Source organism: Lithobates pipiens, unplaced genomic scaffold (genome assembly GCF_037356315.1).
Source record: "Lithobates pipiens isolate NorthernLeopardFrog02 unplaced genomic scaffold, aLitPip1_a1.2 Scaffold_1, whole genome shotgun sequence".
Lineage (NCBI taxonomy): Eukaryota > Metazoa > Chordata > Amphibia > Anura > Ranidae > Lithobates > Lithobates pipiens.
In genome coordinates, this window is record NW_027507685.1 from 69,155,010 (window position 1) to 69,174,045 (window position 19,036).

The window sequence follows — 19,036 nt, forward strand, 5'->3', positions numbered from 1 at the left end:
CAGGAAATGGCGTCCGCTGTGTGTCTCAGCCAATTAGGAGGGAGAGTCCTAGGCAGCCAAGTCTCTCATGCAGCATCGCTGGATTGGGACGGAGGATCATGTAAGTATCAGGGGGGCTGCATAGAATGCTATAAGATAAAAAAAACTTCTGCCTTTTAGAACCATTTTAAATAAGTGCAGGAATTGAAAATAAATAAGAATCGTACTCGCCTAAATGGCTGCAGCACCAATCCCAGCTGCATCTTTCACCTGTTGTCTCTACACTGAGTGATTAAGGACTGATCTTTAGCGAGCACAGAGTGGTGACTGTCGGTCACTGGCTTTGTGCTCTGCCCCTCCAGTGCTCACTGGAACACTGGGCTGTAGAGGGGGCGGGAGTGGCTTGCTCAGTCTCTCAGCTGCTCACCTATCCAGGCATCCAGGTGGATCCCAACATTTAAAGCCGGAATCTCTTTGTAGCCTGGACTGGCTCTGTAGTGTCAGTCGACAGCAGGCTCACAGAAGTGTAGAACTAAGTGCAGTCCTGTGACCCACAGGAGAAGTAGGACCAAAATAGCTTTGGCCCTACTTCTCTTTGAAGCACTTTGTGTAGATGGAATGAAAAGACTGCCTTTTAGATAAGTTTTCTCACAACTGTCAGGCTCAGTTCACACTGGAACCAGCTTCAGATCGCACAGGAGCGCTGTGCGTCCCTGTTTCAGGGACGAATCAGGGCTGAATCTATGCCTGAATTTGGCCCTGAAACTGAGCCAAAGATGCACATCGTTTCTGTGCAGTGCACTCCGCAGCCGCAAAGGAGATATGTGAACCGGCTCCATAGGGAGCAAGTCGCATTCTCCTGCAATACGAATAGGATGCAGAGAAAACCTCATCTAGTTTGCATAGGTGTGAACCCGGCCTCAGTGATTCTGTTAAAGAAACCTCTTCCCACATAAGGTGTCTTGAAAAAAAGAAAAATTTCTTCCCCCTTTTTTCCACGTTTTTCATGTTACAACCAAAAAACATAAATTGTATTTTATTGGAATTTTGTGTGATGGACCAACACAAAGTGGCACATAACTGTAAGGTGGAAGGAAAATGATAAATGATTTTCAAAATGTTTTACAAATATCTGAAAAGTTTTGCTTTCCTTTGTATTCTGCCCCCCTGAGTCAATACTATGTAGAACCACCTTTCGCTGAAATTACATAAACACTGGCCAGCTTCCCTGTCCCTGCTGAAGGACGGTGGGGGATGGTGTGTTCAGGGTGATGTGCAGTAGGGATGAGCTCAGGCGTGTTTGCATGCTCCATGTGCACAACCCACCAGGAAGTCCACGCAGCGCTGCGCTAATCACAGGCAGTGAGACATTTCCTGATCTCTGCAGCCGCGCATCGGGGCAATGTCTCGCTTCATGTGATCAGCGCAGGGCCAACTTCCTGTCAGGCTCTGCACATGGAGCATACAAACATGCCTGAGCTCATCCTTAATGTGCACTGTTAGGTTTCCACCACACATAGCGTTTTGCTTTTAGGCTAAAAAGTTCAGTTTTGGTCTCATCTGAACAGAGCACCTTCTTCCACATGTTTGCTGTGTCCCCCACGTGGCTTCTCGCAAACTGCAAATGGGACGACTTATAGCTTTCTTTCAACCATGGCTTAATTCTTGTCATTCACCCATAAAGGCCAGATTTGTGAAGTGCACAACTAATAGTTGTCCTGTGGACAGATTCACTCACCTGAGTTGTTGATCTCTGCAGCTCTTACAGAGTTACCATGGGCCTCTTGGCTACTTCTCTGATTAATGCATCCCTTGCCCGGCCTGTCAGTTTAGTTGGAGGGCCATGTCTTGGTAGGTTTGCAGTTGTGCCATACTCTTTCCATTTTCGGATGATGGATTGAACAGTGCTCCGTGAGATGTTCAAAGCTTGGGATTTTTTTTTTTTTTATAACCTAACTCTGCTTTAAACTTCTCCACTTTATCCATGACCTGTCTGGTGTGTGTTCCTTGGCCTTCATGATGCTAGATGTTCACTAAGGTTCTCTAACAAACCTCTGAAGGCTTTGCAGAGCAGCAGTATTTATACTGAGATTAAATTACACACATGTGGACTCTATTTACTATGGCAATTGATTCCAATAGATTTTAGTTAGGGGTATCAGAGTAAAGGGGGGCTGAATACAAATGCACACCACACTTTTCAGATATTTATTTGGAAAACATTTTGAAAGCCATTTATCATTTCCCTTCCGCTCCACAATTATGTGCCACTTTGTGTTGGTCTATCACATAAAATACATTTATGTTTTTGGTTGTAACATGACAAAATTTGGAACATTTCAAGGATTATGAATACTTTTTCAAGGCACTGTTTGTGATACTAATGGTATAAATTTTCCAGACAGCAGGCACCACAGGATGGCTACAGATAACTAGTATTGTATTCCAAAAATGTATTTACATAGAATAGGAAGGGGTTAGAATCTAATCTAAGGTTTTTATTGATATGCACGTCCCTATTAGAAAGATTTGCTCTCCCTTCCTGTACTAAAAACTTGTCATATGAACAGGTGAGGGAAAACCTATCACCAACTGGGACACAGACCAGGCCAGGGCCAGGGGGGACACAGATCGTAAATGGGTTTAACGTTTCTTCACTTGTTGAAGAAAAGTAAAAAAAATAAAAATTGCCTGTAGTTAGGCTATAATAAAATACTAGAAGTCAGTGTAGTATAAAATTGAACTATAAATACAGCTTGTATGTGGTCACACCAGTGTAATATCTTCATGCACCATACTTACAAGATTGAGCACAATCCTTTTAATTTTCGTTGTGTACTTTGATCTATGTAAGGTCGGTGGAATAATGCATGACCAGGTTTAGGGGCCCTTGGACACAGAAGAGTTATACTGAAAAATGTGTAAGTGAGCACAATCGGGAAGATCGAAAAACAGTACCATATAAGTGGCTATAAGTACACATTATATTGCATTCTAAACCCATTGATTTTCTATAACTGGAGAGTGCAAAGTCTGATGCAACTCTGCATATAAAAAAAAATCTATTTTTTTTTTTTCAAAGCTTATATGAACAAGTAGAAGTTAGAATTTGACTACCATACACAACTGCACCAGATTTTGCACACTCCAGTTTTAGTAAATCAAACCCATTTTATAATTCAAATGGTGCATTTTATGTGTGTGGTTAAAGGGGGTTTGCAAGATAATGCTTAACCTTGCACCCTCTATATTAGTCTATATACACTGTGGACCAAAGTCAGACACTGACATATGTTGCCACAGGGGTATGCACATACTTATGACATGTTAACCTTTGTTGCTTTTTTTTTAAGGCGATCATAAAATAAGTATATATATTTTTATTTTTTTAATTAAAATGTTATGTAACATGTACATTTTGCTATGTGACAGACAAACTGTCTGCAATACCTGGATGCTCGCAATACCCCTTTGCTGGACCACTCGGCTCCATTTGTGGCTCGAGCACTCCGCATTAGTAGCAGCTTAACCGTCCTTCACCTTGAAAACACCAGCCTGTCTGGGAGACCGCTCATGTTACTGGGTGAGTGCCCTCTTGTGGCTGCCTGCCTAACATATCCCCAGATTGCATTCAACTGTATTGACTTGTTTTATATCCAGAATAATTGATAGCGTAACAACACTTTTGTGGGAAAAAAATGGCAAATAAAAAAAAGTGTATACAGTTGCTACAAAAGGCATATTGTAATTCGAATGTTATTAAAACGACTTTCCCTTTCCAATTTGCAGCACTGTATTATCTGTAACATATAATGCAATGCAATATGGCTACCTGGAGGTGTTCTGTACAGAGATGGTGTGCACAATTCCCCCCAGAAATATAATTCTCTGCTTGTGTGATTAGTCCACTGATTTTTCCCAGAAATCTGCACTACAGTACAAGTAAGATTTTGAGCTTCCCCTGCAACAAACAGATACTCCCATAGGGATGCAGACCCTGCCACATTCATCATTAGAGCCATGCAGGTGCAGCAGCTAATTAATACTTATAATGTCATTGAGCACATGGACACAGACAATCAGCTAGTTCTTCAGATTGACAAAAGGTAGGAATCTGCAATGTGGATAGAGCACCCAGAGGGGAATGTTTTTTGCTTTGTTTTTTTTTTCTCAACAAAAGTGGAGTTACTCTTTAAACCACCAGAGGATAAATTCAGAAAGTTATACACAAGAAAAAGGATCTTTATGTTCAGTCATGTGACTAGAAAATTTTAATTTCGTTGAAATCTGAAAATAGTGGTAACTTATTCGAAAATAAGGATCCTTAGCCTGGTGTTTCAGCTTTGTGAATCGAGCCTTGTGCTTTCACAGTTTTCTTATTTGGAACACCTCTAAGAGTGCTTACAGCAAGGCTCCTTGCAGAGTCTTTAAAAAATATATTCTAAATATATATACTCACGCTGATGTTGTACAAAATAACATAAAGTGAACAATGGAATGACACCTGCAGCTTCTGTACACAAGGTGCTATTCACTTGAACAAATACAAATATATAAGATACAGTGCTAGCAAACACAAGTGAGATTGAAAACAATTCATTAATAATAAAAGTCCATATAAAGTGACTGATGTGCTCCAATCCAAAAGTGCAAAGTGCTCCAAAGTTTTCAAGGTGTACCACAACACCCCCTCCTGTATCCCCACTGTTAAGGATACTTGGCCAGAATAACAGGTACCCAGAATGAAGGTCCTTGATGACGCCCTGTGGGAGGGTGAAACGCGTAGACGTAATTTCCGGTTCCTATTGACTTCACTTCCGGTATTGTGGAACACACGCCATGAACAGCGTTTTTTGTACTCGCAGCACCATGTTTTATGCCTGATTTTATCTTTCTTCTTGTAAGTATTAATTTATATGCTCAATAAATACTTTTTGTTACTTCACTATCAGTTCCTTCCTTTCATTCTGGGTACCTGTTATTCTTAAAACTTCCTTGTTAAGGATAATCAGTTATCTGATGCCAAAGCGGCCATTCCTCTCCATTGCTATTAAGCCCGAAGTGACCCCTAGACTGAAAAGCTGAGGGTGCATTCGATCCGATGAGTGGGAACACGGGAGGGGGTGTTGTGGTACACCTTGAAAACTTTGGAGAACTTTTGGATTGGAGCACATCGGTCACTTTATATGGACTTTCACTTTTATTATTAATGAATTGTTTTCAATTTCACTTTTGTTGTATTTGCTAGTGCTGTAGCTTATATATTTGTCCTTGCAGAGTCTGCTCTGATTAGCAGGGGATCTGTGAGCAGATTCTCTGATGGTCAAAGCCAAACGGGACTAATGTTACATCCATGTCCGTTTTTTAGTTTCATTAAATGGACTATCCGTTTAGATCAGGCTACATCCGGACCAGTCTGCAAAAATCCTTTTTATTTTTTTTATTTATTTTTTATCAGACCTGAATGGATCTGGAGGTAGGCTGATATAAATGGACACAAGTTAATTTACAACCTCCTGTCCTAAGGGCTTCATGGCCTTCAGAAAAACTGACAGGCAAACCTGATTCATATTTAACTGTAGGTAATAACAGAATGACACAATCGTAAAACAAATTAAATGACCCCTGTTCACAAGTCTGCATACCCTTAGTTCCTAATACTCTGTATTGCTCCCTTTAGCATAGCCCCAAATTCTTGCAGGTTGGTATAGCTGCCCATTCGTCTTGGCAAAATGCCTCCAAGTCTTTGGTTGTCTTGCATGAACCACACGTTCGAAAACTCCCCGGAGTGGCTCCATGATATTAAGGTCAGAAGACTGATGGCCACTCCAGAACAGTCGCCATTTTTTCTGCTGTACCCATTAGAGGGTCAACTTGGCCTTGTGCACAGAATTAATGTCATGTTGGAAAGTCCAAGAGTGTCCCATGTGCAGCTGACGTGCAGAAGAATGCAAATTGTCTGCCAGTATTTTCTGATAACATGCTGCATTCATCTTGCCATCAATTTTCACAAGATTCCATCTGCCTTTAGAGGTCTCACACCCTGGGCCACCAACATGCTTCGCTTTGGGGATAATATTCTTGTCGCTATAGGCCTCGTTGATCCCCCTCCAAACAGTACTTATGGTTGTGACCATAAAGCTCTATTTAGGTCTCGTCACTCCAGATTACAGTGTGTCAGAAGCAGTGAGGCGTTTCAAGGTATTGTTGGACGCATTATAACTGGGCTTTTTTTGTGGCTTTGACACAGTAAAGGCTTCTTTCTGACATCTCCCCATGTAACTTATTTTTGTTCAAGTATTGCATTGTGCTCCTTGAAACTACATGGTCTTTTTTTCCAGAGCAGCCTGTATTTCTCCTGAGGTTACCTGTGGGTTTTTCTTTGTATCTTGAACAATTTTTCTGTCAGTTGTGACTGCAATCTTTCTTGGTCTACCTGACTTTGGCTTGAAATTTCTGATTTTTTTCCACTGCTTAATTTGTGATTGAACAGTATTGACTGGCATATTCAAGGCTTTGGATATCTTTTTATATCTTTTATCCATTACCTTGTTACACAAGTCTTTTGACATTACTTTTCTTCTACCATGGCTCTCGGTATCTAGCCTGCTCAATGAACCCATGTGAGAGCTTTCAAACTCATTGACTATACACAGACAGTAATTGCAATTTAAAAAGCCACAGATGTGGGAATTTAACCTTTTAATTGCCATTTTAACCCGTGTGTGTCACCTTCTGTGTCTGTACAAAGGCAACATTCCAGGGTATGTAAACTTTTGATCGGGGCCATTTGGATGATTTCTGTTATTTAAAAAGAAGCCAAACAACTATGTGATAATAAATGGCTTCATATAATTACTATCCCTAAAAAAGATCAGTCATATTTTCAATATCAATGCCAAAATGTCACAATTTCTGCCAGGGTATGCAAATTTGGAGCACAACTGTATGTACATGCTGCTGTTTTGTAACGAACTATATGTTGGCTTTCTTCAAACTGCTAAAGAGTTTTTCATTTCCCAGGATAATTCACTCCCCCTCTTTATGGTCCACCACCACCTATATCAGCGATGCAGGTCAGATAGGGGCTAGTGCCAGTGTTGTCTCCATCCGCCTCTACATTTGGCCGTTCATAAAATTCAGCCTGGGATATTACTGCGGCCATGTGTTTTGTGAATGGCCACACACTGATATCGGTGGCAGGCTGGAAATCGAGTAGGAGCTAAAATATATATTTGGAGAAACGAAAAGCACAAAATAATTACATTTAAGAATCTCATTCTTGGGTAGCTAGAACTTAGAATTAGGAAACTTGATGGCTTCAGAAAATTTCAATGATAATACGGTGTAGTGAGAGAATTTAGTTTAAATTACTAAGAGATGGTTTACGCCATGAACGTCGAGTTGCGTTGTGTTTTTTTTTTTTCCCCCTCAAACCACTGCACATAGAAATTCTATACCTATATGTTGGTCTGCAGAAAGGCCCAGCTCAATGGACATGGTGTAAACAAACCCTAAGACATGGCACTATCAGCTATGCATTTGAGTTTTTTGGGGCTGCCTCTTTGAATTGTAACTTTCTCAGCAGTGCTGTGCTTTTTATTCAATGTATCAGCAACTCGGTTCTCCCATTACTCTCCTGTTTAAGCCACTGCACTGAAGATGAACATAGTGTTACGGGAGTTGTACCTCGCTGACAACCGCCTGAACAGCTTGCAGGACTCTGCTCAGCTGGGAAATGTATTAAAGTTCAATGGATGTATACAGATTCTGGACCTGCGAAACAATCACATCATGGACTCAGGTGAGTGTTGCCTGCATGTGTGTCCCCACAACTGTGGGACTCTCACTCCAATACTTTTAAAGAATCTGTGTGTTTCATGGGCTTGTAATGAGGAAGTGCACAATTACTGGTACAGTTAGAGCTAAGAAAATCCCAGCAGCCATTGCTGCTGATTAAAAGAACTCTGCTTTTATCTTCATTATATTTGCGAGGTGCATCTAAAAAGTTTGGTGAATGGTATCAGAAAACAAAACAGAAGATGCAAACAAATGACCTTTTAATGGCCTTCAAAATAATTGGCATCCTTCACAACACACTTTTATCAATGTTCATAAAGCTGCTGGAAACTGTCAGCAAAAGGCCTCTTTAGGAATCGATCGCAGAACTGCTGCCACACATTCTTGGCTTGCCACCACGTCCGCAAAACGAGGTGGGGAAACAGAAATCCGCAGGCACCAAATAAGGGGAGTACGGTGGATGATTGAAAACAGGTGCGCTGCGCAGAGCCAAAAATTGGTGCAGACGGATTTCACCACGTCCCATCCCTTGTGAGCCTCATCTTCAGAGGTTTCCATCTGTTTTGCTTTCTGTTCTTCTGTCAGCCACTTTAAAAGAGAAGTTTGGTATTTATGGGGAAAAAAAAAAATCATACAAAGGTGAATGCAGTTTCAATCCAATGCTGCATCTGCCCCCCACCAGCTCCAGACCGAGAACCGAACAATCACACTGCTGATTACTCTAGCTCTCAGCCGGCAAAGAGCAGGTGACAGTCAATCACTGGCTCTTTGCTCTGCACCTCCAGCGCATCGCTGAGAGGCTGAGCTAGTTGCCAGGCATCTAGGTGGATCCAAACCATATGGTTGGGATCTTTTCAAAGCCTTGACTGGCTCTGTGACTTCAGCCAACAGCAGGCTTTAGCTGTCGGCTGAAGATGGGAAACAGAAGTTCAACACAAATTGCACTCCTGTGATCCGTAAGAAAAGTACAGCCTAAAAAGCTTTGGCTATACTTCTCCTTTTAAGTGTGTGTGTTTATACCAAAAACTTTGCTGGATAAAGTAGGGAAGGGTTAAACCTCTTTAGTTTTATTTCTTGCTGTCTTTGTCCCATTAAAGAGGTTTCCCTTCAGGTCCTGTTACAGTAATGCAACAAGTGATAGAAAGTCTCTAAAAGGCAGTTCCCCTCTTAGTTGACATCAGAACCGGTCCCCATTGAAAGACCGTTAAATCGCTGTACTGTATATTCTTCTCAGAGTAAGAAAACACTTTTTGGGCAGATTACAACTGTGTATTCTCTGTTGTTCAAGATGGAAATTCATAGTCTGTGTTAGTAGTGCAGGCAATTTGAACATCGTTTTGCAATACTTGTGCAGGGGCTATTTCCTGAACTATAATCACTTGTAATCAAGTGTTCATTATCACATTCTGTCCATGGTGTAAACAGTCTGTGGTTGCTTTTACAATACATGCAGCCTAGGAGGGGGAAAACCTGTAGTAATGTAGGGATGTAAAGTGGGAACAATTCTGTTGCTACCCAACAATCTTTGCTTCTGCATGGCTGACCTTCGAATGTACAAGTTGCATAGACAATTATTAATGGTCAGTGAGCTATATTTTTATTCCATGTAGACTACAATATTTGATTTGTTCATTAGGTTAGTTGCATGTCTTAGCTAAAGTATTTTACATATTTTTACTCCACATCTAGGGTTGGCTTATATCTGTGAGGGGCTAAAGGAGCAACGCCAGGGATTGGTCACATTGGTCCTCTGGAACAATCAGCTAACACATGCTGGCATGGTCTACATGAGCATGTGCTTGGTGAGATTTGTTGCGATATGCTGTGTGGAAGGTAGAAAGGCATGTACAGAGGAGACTCTTGGGGTGAATGAGTTATGTACAAGGAAGGCAGTCTATTTGGGACAAAGGGGGTGTACAAGGAAGAAAGGTGTTCAGAGATGGAGACGCTTGTGGTGAACAAAAGAGTAGGGCCAACACATGAGTAAGTTGGACATATACTGAGTTCAAGGATATGTATGTGATTGAGGGAGATACTGGGGGAGCTATGGGATTTGGGCTGTACAGGGGAAGAAAGCTGGGAGATGTGCGATATACATATACGATATATAGGAGTATGTACTTAGGAAAGGGGAGGTGTGTGAGTTAAAAAGCACGTACAAAGGCAGTGGAGATGGAAGATATGTGGTGGACAGAAGTAGGGCACATGGAAGATTTATGGTGTGTATAGCAGTGTTTCTCAAACTTTGTTCAGTCAGGGCACCCTTTTAAAATTATGGACAATCTCAAGGCACCCCTTTATAAAATGTAAACTATTCTAATAGGTTTACATAATATGGCAGCATCAACACACCTAGGACCAGGGCTGCTGATGAGGTTGAACCACCAGCCCTCCCATTACACCCCCCCCCCCTCCCCCATGCAGCTATTTAAAAAAAAAAACCTCTCCGGGCCCTCTGTGTTGAGTGGGAGCCAGGGGACAGTTAATTTTCGGGTTGAGGCGGATTAATCCACCGCATCGCGCTACACAGTTGAAGCTCCGCCTCTTCAATATGCATATACTGGAGCCTGGAACGCTGCGGCGGATTAATCCACCTCAACCAGAAAATTAAGAAATAGTCCCTCAGCCGCCACTGAACACAGAGGGCCTGGAGATGTTTGTTTTCTAAGGCTGGATTCACACCTATGTGAATTGGATGAGGGTTTTCCTGCATCCATTTCGCATAGCATGAGAATGTGACTGGCTCTTTATGGAGCTGGTTCACATATCTCCGCAGGTCCGATGTGATTTGCAAAAAAAAGTGCCTTTTTTTTTTTTTTGTGCGTTTCGGGTCCAAATTCAGCCCAAAATTTGAGCTGAAATCGGACCTGAAACAGTGAACCAGCATGCACAGACCCCTGCTGTGCGACGGATGTGGCAATGGTGTGAACCCAGACTAAATAGTTGCACAGCGGGGGCTTAGCTTATTGGTGGACAGGATTTGGGAGTCCCCGCCTGCTCTACTTCCATGGCCACACACTCCCCCAGTTCCCTCCAGACCTAGTTGCCCAGCTCAGTGGTGCCGAGGAGAAAGTGAGGACCACATGTACCAGCAGTGCTCAGCTGGTCCCGGGCCCCTGGCTTCAGGAGGAACCACCTGCAGGAGAAGTACTGCACCTGGATCCCAGGCAGAAGCTGCCCAGACCAGGTACTGGGGGGGGGGGGGGGGTTGGGGGGAATGCTGAACTCTTGGGTAATACCAAGCACATTTGGAGTGACGCATCTAAGGGCATTGCTGTTGATTAGGGTACACTAATTTTGTCCTCTGAAGAGTGAACCACAGTGGATCCTTTTTTCAGGAGGTGTTTGACAGGTGGCAAAGAAACATTAAATTGGTTTCTCGCCACCTGATTTAATCCCTAAAAACCGGCACCACCTCACTGCATTTGTGTTGAACATGGTTGTGAGGCTTCTCCATTCAGTGGAGTGGGATGCATTTGGCCACTGAATGTAATGGGATTGGGGGGGGGGATATTTTTGTATACACTCATTTGCTGCTTTTGCCATTACCCCCACCCTAACCACTGAATTCTGTACATTACATAAACCAGACTCCTGCATTCCATGTATTTACCCACTCCTGCAAACTATACAGTACATACTCCTGAAACTACACTGTATAAGTTTACATAGTCCTGACCCCTGCACTCTGTACACTACATATTCTTGACACCTGCAGTTTGTGAATTTTATACGTACACCTGATACCTGACCTCCTACTGTTAGTGCAGTTTTGCCAAATCTTTATTTCTCCAAGGCACACAGTGCACGCTGTCTCCTTTTTTTTCTCTGCTTGCTGCCTGTGGGCTAGGGGGAGCGGTGGTCAGGCCCACGCCCCAGGCCCTGTCAGTTTGGGGGGCCCTCTCAGGTAGGCTGTTTTGGGCCCCATGATTTCTAACAGCAGCCCTGCATAGGACACCCAACATTAGAGGTGATGTATTCTTACAAAGCAAATACACTTGCACACTAGTACCGAGTGTTTCTCTTCTCCCTCAGTTTTTCTCCATCACTCAGCTAATGTGACCCCAGTGATGACGGAGGGGCAGGGGAGGTCAAACAAGGATGATCAACACTGATGACATCACTATTTAGGATGTCAGTGGCTGGAAGGTTGAAATGGTGCACAATAAAAACCTGTGCCTATCTGTAACTAAAGGGCAGGCTTGATCCTCCTGCTGGCTTGTATACATTTTTGGTCAATTTTTAGGCTTTTTGCCAAGGCAGTTGAAAATGGATGGTATATAGGACACCTGGAAGGTTTGTAGTGTACAGAAAGGGGATCTTGAAGCTGTGCGGTGCAGAGGAAAGAAGGATGAGATATTTATGGTGTACAAAAGGAGACCAGAGAGATTTATGGTATATACAGTGCCTTGCGAAAGTATTCTGCCCCCTTGAACTTTTCAACCTTTTGCCACATTTCAGGCTTTAAACATAAAGATATAAAATTTTTATTTTTTGTGAAGAATCACCAACAAGTGGGACACAATTGTGAAGTGGAACGAAATCTATTGGATTTTTGAAACTTTTTTGACTAATAAAAAAATAGAAAGTGGGGCGTGCAAAATTATTTGGCCCCCTTGCGTTAATACTTTGTAGAGCCACCTTTTGCTGAGATTACAGCTGCAAGTCGCTTGGGGTATGTCTCTATCAGCTTTGCACATCGAGAGACTGAAATTCTTGCCCATTCTTCCTTGCAAAACAGCTCGAGCTCAGTGAGGTTGGATGGAGAGCGTTTGTGAACAGCAGTTTTCAGCTCTTTCCACAGATTCTCGATTGGATTCAGGTCTAGACTTTGACTTGGCCATTCTAACACCTGGATACGTTTATTTGTGAACCATTCCTTTGTAGATTTTGCTGTATGTTTGGGATCATTGTCTTGTTGGAAGATAAATCTCCGTCCCAGTTTCAGGTCTTTTGCAGACTCCAACAGGTTTTCATCCAGAATGGTCCTGTATTTGGCTGCATCCATCTTCCCCTCAATTTTAACCATCTTCCCTGTCCCTGCTGAAGAAAAGCAGGCCCAAACCATGATGCTGCCTCCACCATGTTTGACAGTGGGGATGGTGTGTTGAGGGTGATGAGCTGTGTTGCTTTTACGCCAAACATATCGTTTTTGCATTGTGGGCAAAAAGTTGGATTTTGGTTTCATCTGACCAGAGCACCTTCTTCCACATGTTTGTTGTCTCCCAGGTGGCTTGTGGCAAACTTTAGACGAGACTTTTTATGGATATCTTTGAGAAATGGCTTTCTTCTTGCCACTCTTCCATAAAGGCCAGATTTGTGCATTGTATGACTGATTGTTGTCCTATGGACAGACTCTCCCACCTCAGCTGTAGTTCTCTGCAGTTCATCCAGAGTGATCATGGGCCTCTTGGCTGCATCTCTGATCAGTCTTCTCCTTGTCTGAGCTGAAAGTTTAGAGGGACGGCCAGGTCTTGGTAGATTTGCAGTGGTCTGATACTCCTTCCATTTTAAAATGATCGCTTGCACAGTGCTCCTTGGGATGTTTAAAGCTTGGGAAATCTTTTTGTATCCAAATCCGGCTTTAAACTTCTCCACAACCATATTACGGACCTGCCTGGTGTGTTCCTTGGTCTTCATGATGCTCTCTGCGCTTTCAACAGAACCCTGAGTCTATCACAGAGCAGGTGCATTTATACAGAGACTTTATTACACACAGGTGGATTCTATTTATCACCATCAGTCATTTAGGACAACATTGGATCATTCAGAGATCCTCGCTGAACTTCTGGAGTGAGTTTGCTGCACTGAAAGTAAAGGGGCCGAATAATTTTGCACGCACCACTTTTTTTTGTTTATTTGCTAAAAAAGTTTAAAATATCCAATAGATTTCGTTCCACTTCACAATTGTGTTCCACTTGTTGGTGATTCTTCACAAAAAATACAAATTTTATATCTTTATGTTTGAAGCCTGAAATGTGGCAAAAGGTTGAAAAGTTCAAGGGGGCCGAATACTTTCGCAAGGCACTGTAGAGAAAGGGGAGCTGGGCAATGTATGGGAAGCAGAGAAAGGGGAACTGAGCAATGTATGGGGAGCAGAGAAAAGATGGGGGTGGGGTGTGTGTATGTGATTTAAGAAAGGTGTATAAATGAGATTTGTTGTGTGCAGGTGTACAGAGAATGGGGTACCTGGGTTGAGGATGATGTAATGAGGAGTAGAGACCTGTGTGGTTTAGAACGTATTGGGAGTCAGAAGTTTTGACTGTAAGGCCTTTCTTTTGTATTGAACGTTCTCCACCCTTTACCTGTAAAAATATCCCACTAATGCAGTAGTTGTGTTCTTGTCCATCCTAGCCTCATACTCAGACTTTGGAAACTTTGAATCTTGGTCACAATGCTATCGGCAATGAAGGTGTCCGCCATCTTAAGAACGGTCTAATTGGAAACCGCAGTGTCCTCAGGCTTGGCTTGGCATCTGCTAAACTGACTTGCGAAGGTAATGTCCACTTTCCAGTCATTTTTGGGCAAATGTACAGTGTTTGCAAAATGACCAGTTGACCTGACTTGGCAATGTGCCAGTGTGAATGGCACTCTTGGCTTGCAGTGTTTTGAACCTGGGTTAAATTGGCCCTAGTTTCAGATATATTATTTATTGTTAAACACATCTGTGCTAAATATTTTGTAAATGCAGCACTTCCAGGTATTATCACACAGAGATCAGAGTACTCCCCTAGACCATGCCTTTATCTGCTTTTCTCTCCAGAAAGACAGAAACCTCCTCCAGAGTCCGCATCTATTACCTGGAGGGAGATGCTGACTCAGAGATTACACAATCGTTTCAATTGTGGAATCTGTGCAGGTTTTGGCTGTGTTCAGATATCTTGCACAGAACAGCCCCTGCTGCAGCCTTCCACCTTAACCACTGCAAAATTACACTGTTGAAGTCTGATCACAGGAGTCTAAGAAAGTGTTTTCTACTGCCTGCAGAAGACTGATTTGTATGGTTGTGGTCAGCACCACAGAATATTTGGTCTGGGAGTACCATTCACTGTTTTCTGTCAAGTGCTCTGAAAATAGTGTTGACACTATGGAGTTGATTTACTAGAACTGGAGCGTGTAAAATTGGCTACCATGGACAGCTGCACCCAATCAACTTCTAACTCAACTTCTGTTAAGTTAAGCTTTTGAAAAAAAAAAAACCTGGAAACTGATTGGTTTCTATACAGAGCTGAATCAGATTTTGCGCTCTCCAGTTTTAGGAAATCGACCCTTGTATAAATAAGCAAAAAAAAAATTAAAACCTACCGGTTTGTTTTGGGGGAGTACCAAGCACTTGGTCAAATGCCCTATAGAAATAGGTACACATGCTCCATACAGATGGTGTCCTGGGTGAGACTTAAGTCCGTCACCTCAGTGTGAGCATTGTTGGGTACGGTGGCTGTTAAACTTTATTTCTTGTTGCATTTTGTTTGTGTTTTTATAGTTGTGTTATTTGGGTCTTCAGGTGCTGTGGCCGTAGCAGAATTTGTGGCTGAATCCCCACGGCTCCTGCGCCTGGATCTTAGGGAGAATGAGATCAAGACTGGAGGCTTAATGGCTCTCTCATTGGCTCTTCGTGTTAACCAGTCACTACTTAGGCTGGACCTGGACAGAGAACCGAAGAAAGAGACCGTGAGTGTTGATGGCATATACTGTCCCTCCTTTTTTTATTCTGCTCAGAATGTTTGTTTGATTTAATGTGCACTTGTTCCCAAGTCAGGTAAAGTCCAGCTGATGAGGTTTCTGTCAGAAACGACATGTATTTTCTTTTTTATTTATTTTTTATTTTTATTGCACTTAAACAGTGGTAACACAATCATTGGGATTACATACACTTTAAGTGCAGGTTCACACTAGCGCGATGCGAGAACCCTGCGAATCATGTGCGGGTTCCCGCATCGCTCCCGACAACCACGGCAGTTCACACTGACATATGCGAACTGCTGGGGAATGTCATCATATGTTAACGACACCCCCATTTCAGCACGCGTATCGCACTGCGAACTGACAGTTCGGACATGGATCGGATCGCATATGTGTGAACGCACATGCGATCCGATTCTGGTCCGAACAGAAAAAAGGGTCATATCATACTATCTGTATGGCTGACATCGCACCCGCACAGACATCGCATGTAATGTGAACAGCAGTATGCTGCGAATTACATGCGATGTCTGGCATTGCGCTGGTGTGAACCGGCAATAAAGCAGGGATATGCAATTAGCAGACCTCCAGTTGTTGCAGAACTACAAGTCCCATGAGGCATAGCAAGACTCTGACAGCCACAAGCATGACACCCAGAGGCAGAGGCATGATGGGACTTGTCGTTTTGCAACAGCTGGAGGTCCGCTAATTGTTGCATATCCCTGCTTTAAAGTATAACCAAACACTATGCATTTCACTGCAGCCTATGAAGAAACTCTGTTATAATAGGTTACCTTCTCTCAAGATAAATCCTGTTTCCAGCAGTATGGCCTGGCTTTGTGTGTGCATTAATTCATCTGGACTGTAAATTAGCTGTTCCTGGAAACCACAGGAACTGTTGGGAGACAGGAGGTGGCTTGCTCTGCATTGAGCTGAATGAACAACCTGTCTCCCTGGAGCAGTTTTTTCAGAACCAGGAGGATGCAGGCACTGTTTTTGGAAACAGGACTTGTGTTCGGTAAAGGTAATTAATCTTACAGAGGCTGCTGGGACAAGGACAGATGTATGATTTAATAGAGGTGACTTTGTCAGCCATAGATGGTGTGATTTATTTTTTATTTGGTTGCAGGAAAGATCGCTTGATTCCTCCATCAACACAGGCAGTACTCATGGGGGGAATCTTTCACAGAGCTATTGTGTTCTCCCGGTGGGGGGGAGCCATCCTGACCGAGAGAACACAGTGATTATTGCTAATGGCTATAATTGCATGAAAAATCTGTCAGGCTGGTTGTGCCCAAGTTGATCAACTTGGGTACAATCAGCCTGCCTATACATGGTTCGAATCTTGGTCGGTACCTGCTGAACAAGCCATGATTCGAACCGTCTATGGCCGCCTTTAAACTTTAAAATTTCCTACTGGTTATTCTAAATGTGTTTAAAAAAAAATATTGATCAAGTTGACTTTAGCTTGCAGATATTTATTTACAACTTTTATTTTTATTCACCATTTGGTGTCCTTGTTTACTTTAAGTTTACATATTACCGATTTCACTTCTGTTTCCAGGTAAAGAGCTTTATTGAAACACAGAAAGCCCTATTGGCTGAGATTCAAAATGGCTGCCGGCGGAATTTTATCTTGGCCAAAGAGAAAGAGGAGCGCCTCCAGCAGTCAGCATCCATGGCAGAGATTGCTAGCGCTGCTGAAGAAGAAGATTCAAATACTGCCCCTGAGGAGAACAGCCTTCCTTCAGAAGATTGCAACACTGCCCCTGAAGATACCACAACTAATTCATCCAAACAGGATGAGGAAGAGATCACGCCTGACCCAGACCCTCAGGGACCAGATTCAGACTCTGATACAGAAGATGAATTGGAGGAGGAAAAGCCAGTAGCAGAGACAAAGCCTGTAGTGAACTCTGTTCAGAATCCTCCAGGGCAGGTGGCAGTGTCTAGTCCAGGTCGAGGTCACAAGATCTTCTTGGTTACCCGTGTAGAGAATACAAACACAACAGGAGGATTGACGGCCCAGGGTGTTAAAGGCTCCTCGCTGACAGGAGTGACTTCCCCAGCGGGTCCTTCCCTTGCCAATGGACTTGAGGCTGAGTTGGGCAGGATAGCAAGCAGCTGTGACAATAAGGGTGCGTGTAAAATGTTTCTCATTTATTATTTGTCTTAATGTTTACATGTCAAGTACATCAGCATGTCTACACTGACAATACTGCCAAATGAAGGCCATTTGTGGTGCCTGTCAAGCCCATCAGCATGTCTAACCTGACAATACTACCAAAGCACAGATATGTGGTGCCTGTAAGTAAACAATGTTAGGGCCTCCCAACTAGCTCTTGGATCCATTATGCACACTATACATTGGGCACAATGTTACACAGAGCCCCACTCCACAGTCCAGTTTCTAAGCTTCATTGACCAGTCGGACAGTTTAAATTGCAAGGACTGGGTTTAGTTTGGGGAAAGGGCAGGGAGTAGCTTCAAACCTAGCACAATTTGGGCTTAGTATAGTTTGGTTCAAGGAATCAAAACAGCCCGGGCAATCGGAAATGAAGTGTGTTCTGGTGGGCGGGGGGGTCAGTTCCCCTGTCAGCATAAAATAGCACAGCAGGGGAGATCGCCACACAAACATCACTTACGTTTTTTTTTTTTTGTTTTTGTTTTTTTCAGCCCACTGGGGTTACTAGTGTATACCCAGCTTTGGAGATGCTGATGTACTATACCCTAGGTTTAAACATATTATGGAAAATAATACTTGCAAAATAAAAGTTTAGTATGAGTATTGGTGCTAAATGAGGCCAGATATATTACAAACAATATTAAAGATCCAATTTTTAAACTGTCTGACCTTAATAAATATTAAGTTTAATCTTTTTTTTTTCACACAATGAACAGTACTTGCATTCAGTCCAAAGTGTGCCTTGTGCTGCTGGCTGGTGTGTTAAAATCCGAAGTCCTCGACACCCCCTTCCCCCATACCCCTGCAGCTGTAATCTTCTGGTGCTACATGCACTGGCCCTATGACAGGCACTCATCAAGAGTGTTGACTATGCCCATCCTTTCTGCTCCCTCTGCTTCATTCATAAAAGCTGTACTTTAGCTTCTTTAAATGAAAACTGCTCTATGAATAGAGGAGGTGGACTTCTCATTCATCTGCCTGTTTTCCGTTTATAGGTAGCGTTTCATAGAAGTGATGCAAGTACATCAGAGAATTTCTGCTTGAAGTGACTGTGAGGGAAAAGTGGTGTCTGCCATTACTAGCCACCTTCTAAAAATGTTCAGAGGCTATCTGTGTCTAACATTATTACCTTTTATGTCACAGAGACAGAAAAAGAATGCTGTAAAGCAGGGGTAGGCAACCTGGGACCCTCCAGCTGTTGCAAAACTACAAGTCTCACCATGCCTCTGGAAGTAATTGTAACTGCCAGCCTTGCAATGCCTCATGGGAAATGTAGTTTCACAACAGCTGGAGAGCCCCAGGTTGCCTACTGCTGTAAAGGACTGACCAAACGTATCTCTGTACTTGTTCTTGATTGATGACTCAGACCGCATTAAAGTAAAAGCAACA

The 19,036-nt window shown here is 42.8% G+C and overlaps 1 protein-coding gene across 1 annotated transcript in view; it reads left to right on the forward strand.

The window, feature by feature from the left end:
- The window catches only part of PPP1R37 (protein phosphatase 1 regulatory subunit 37), an 86,434-nt gene that overhangs the window by 55,168 nt on the left and 12,230 nt on the right, over positions 1-19,036 (forward strand). The window contains exons 6-11 of the mRNA XM_077455163.1: positions 3,412-3,562; positions 7,628-7,783; positions 9,469-9,581; positions 14,134-14,275; positions 15,284-15,450; positions 17,027-17,600. Coding sequence (XP_077311289.1) covers positions 3,412-3,562; positions 7,628-7,783; positions 9,469-9,581; positions 14,134-14,275; positions 15,284-15,450; positions 17,027-17,600 — 1,303 coding nt within the window. The remainder of the gene's footprint in view (positions 1-3,411; positions 3,563-7,627; positions 7,784-9,468; positions 9,582-14,133; positions 14,276-15,283; positions 15,451-17,026; positions 17,601-19,036) is intronic.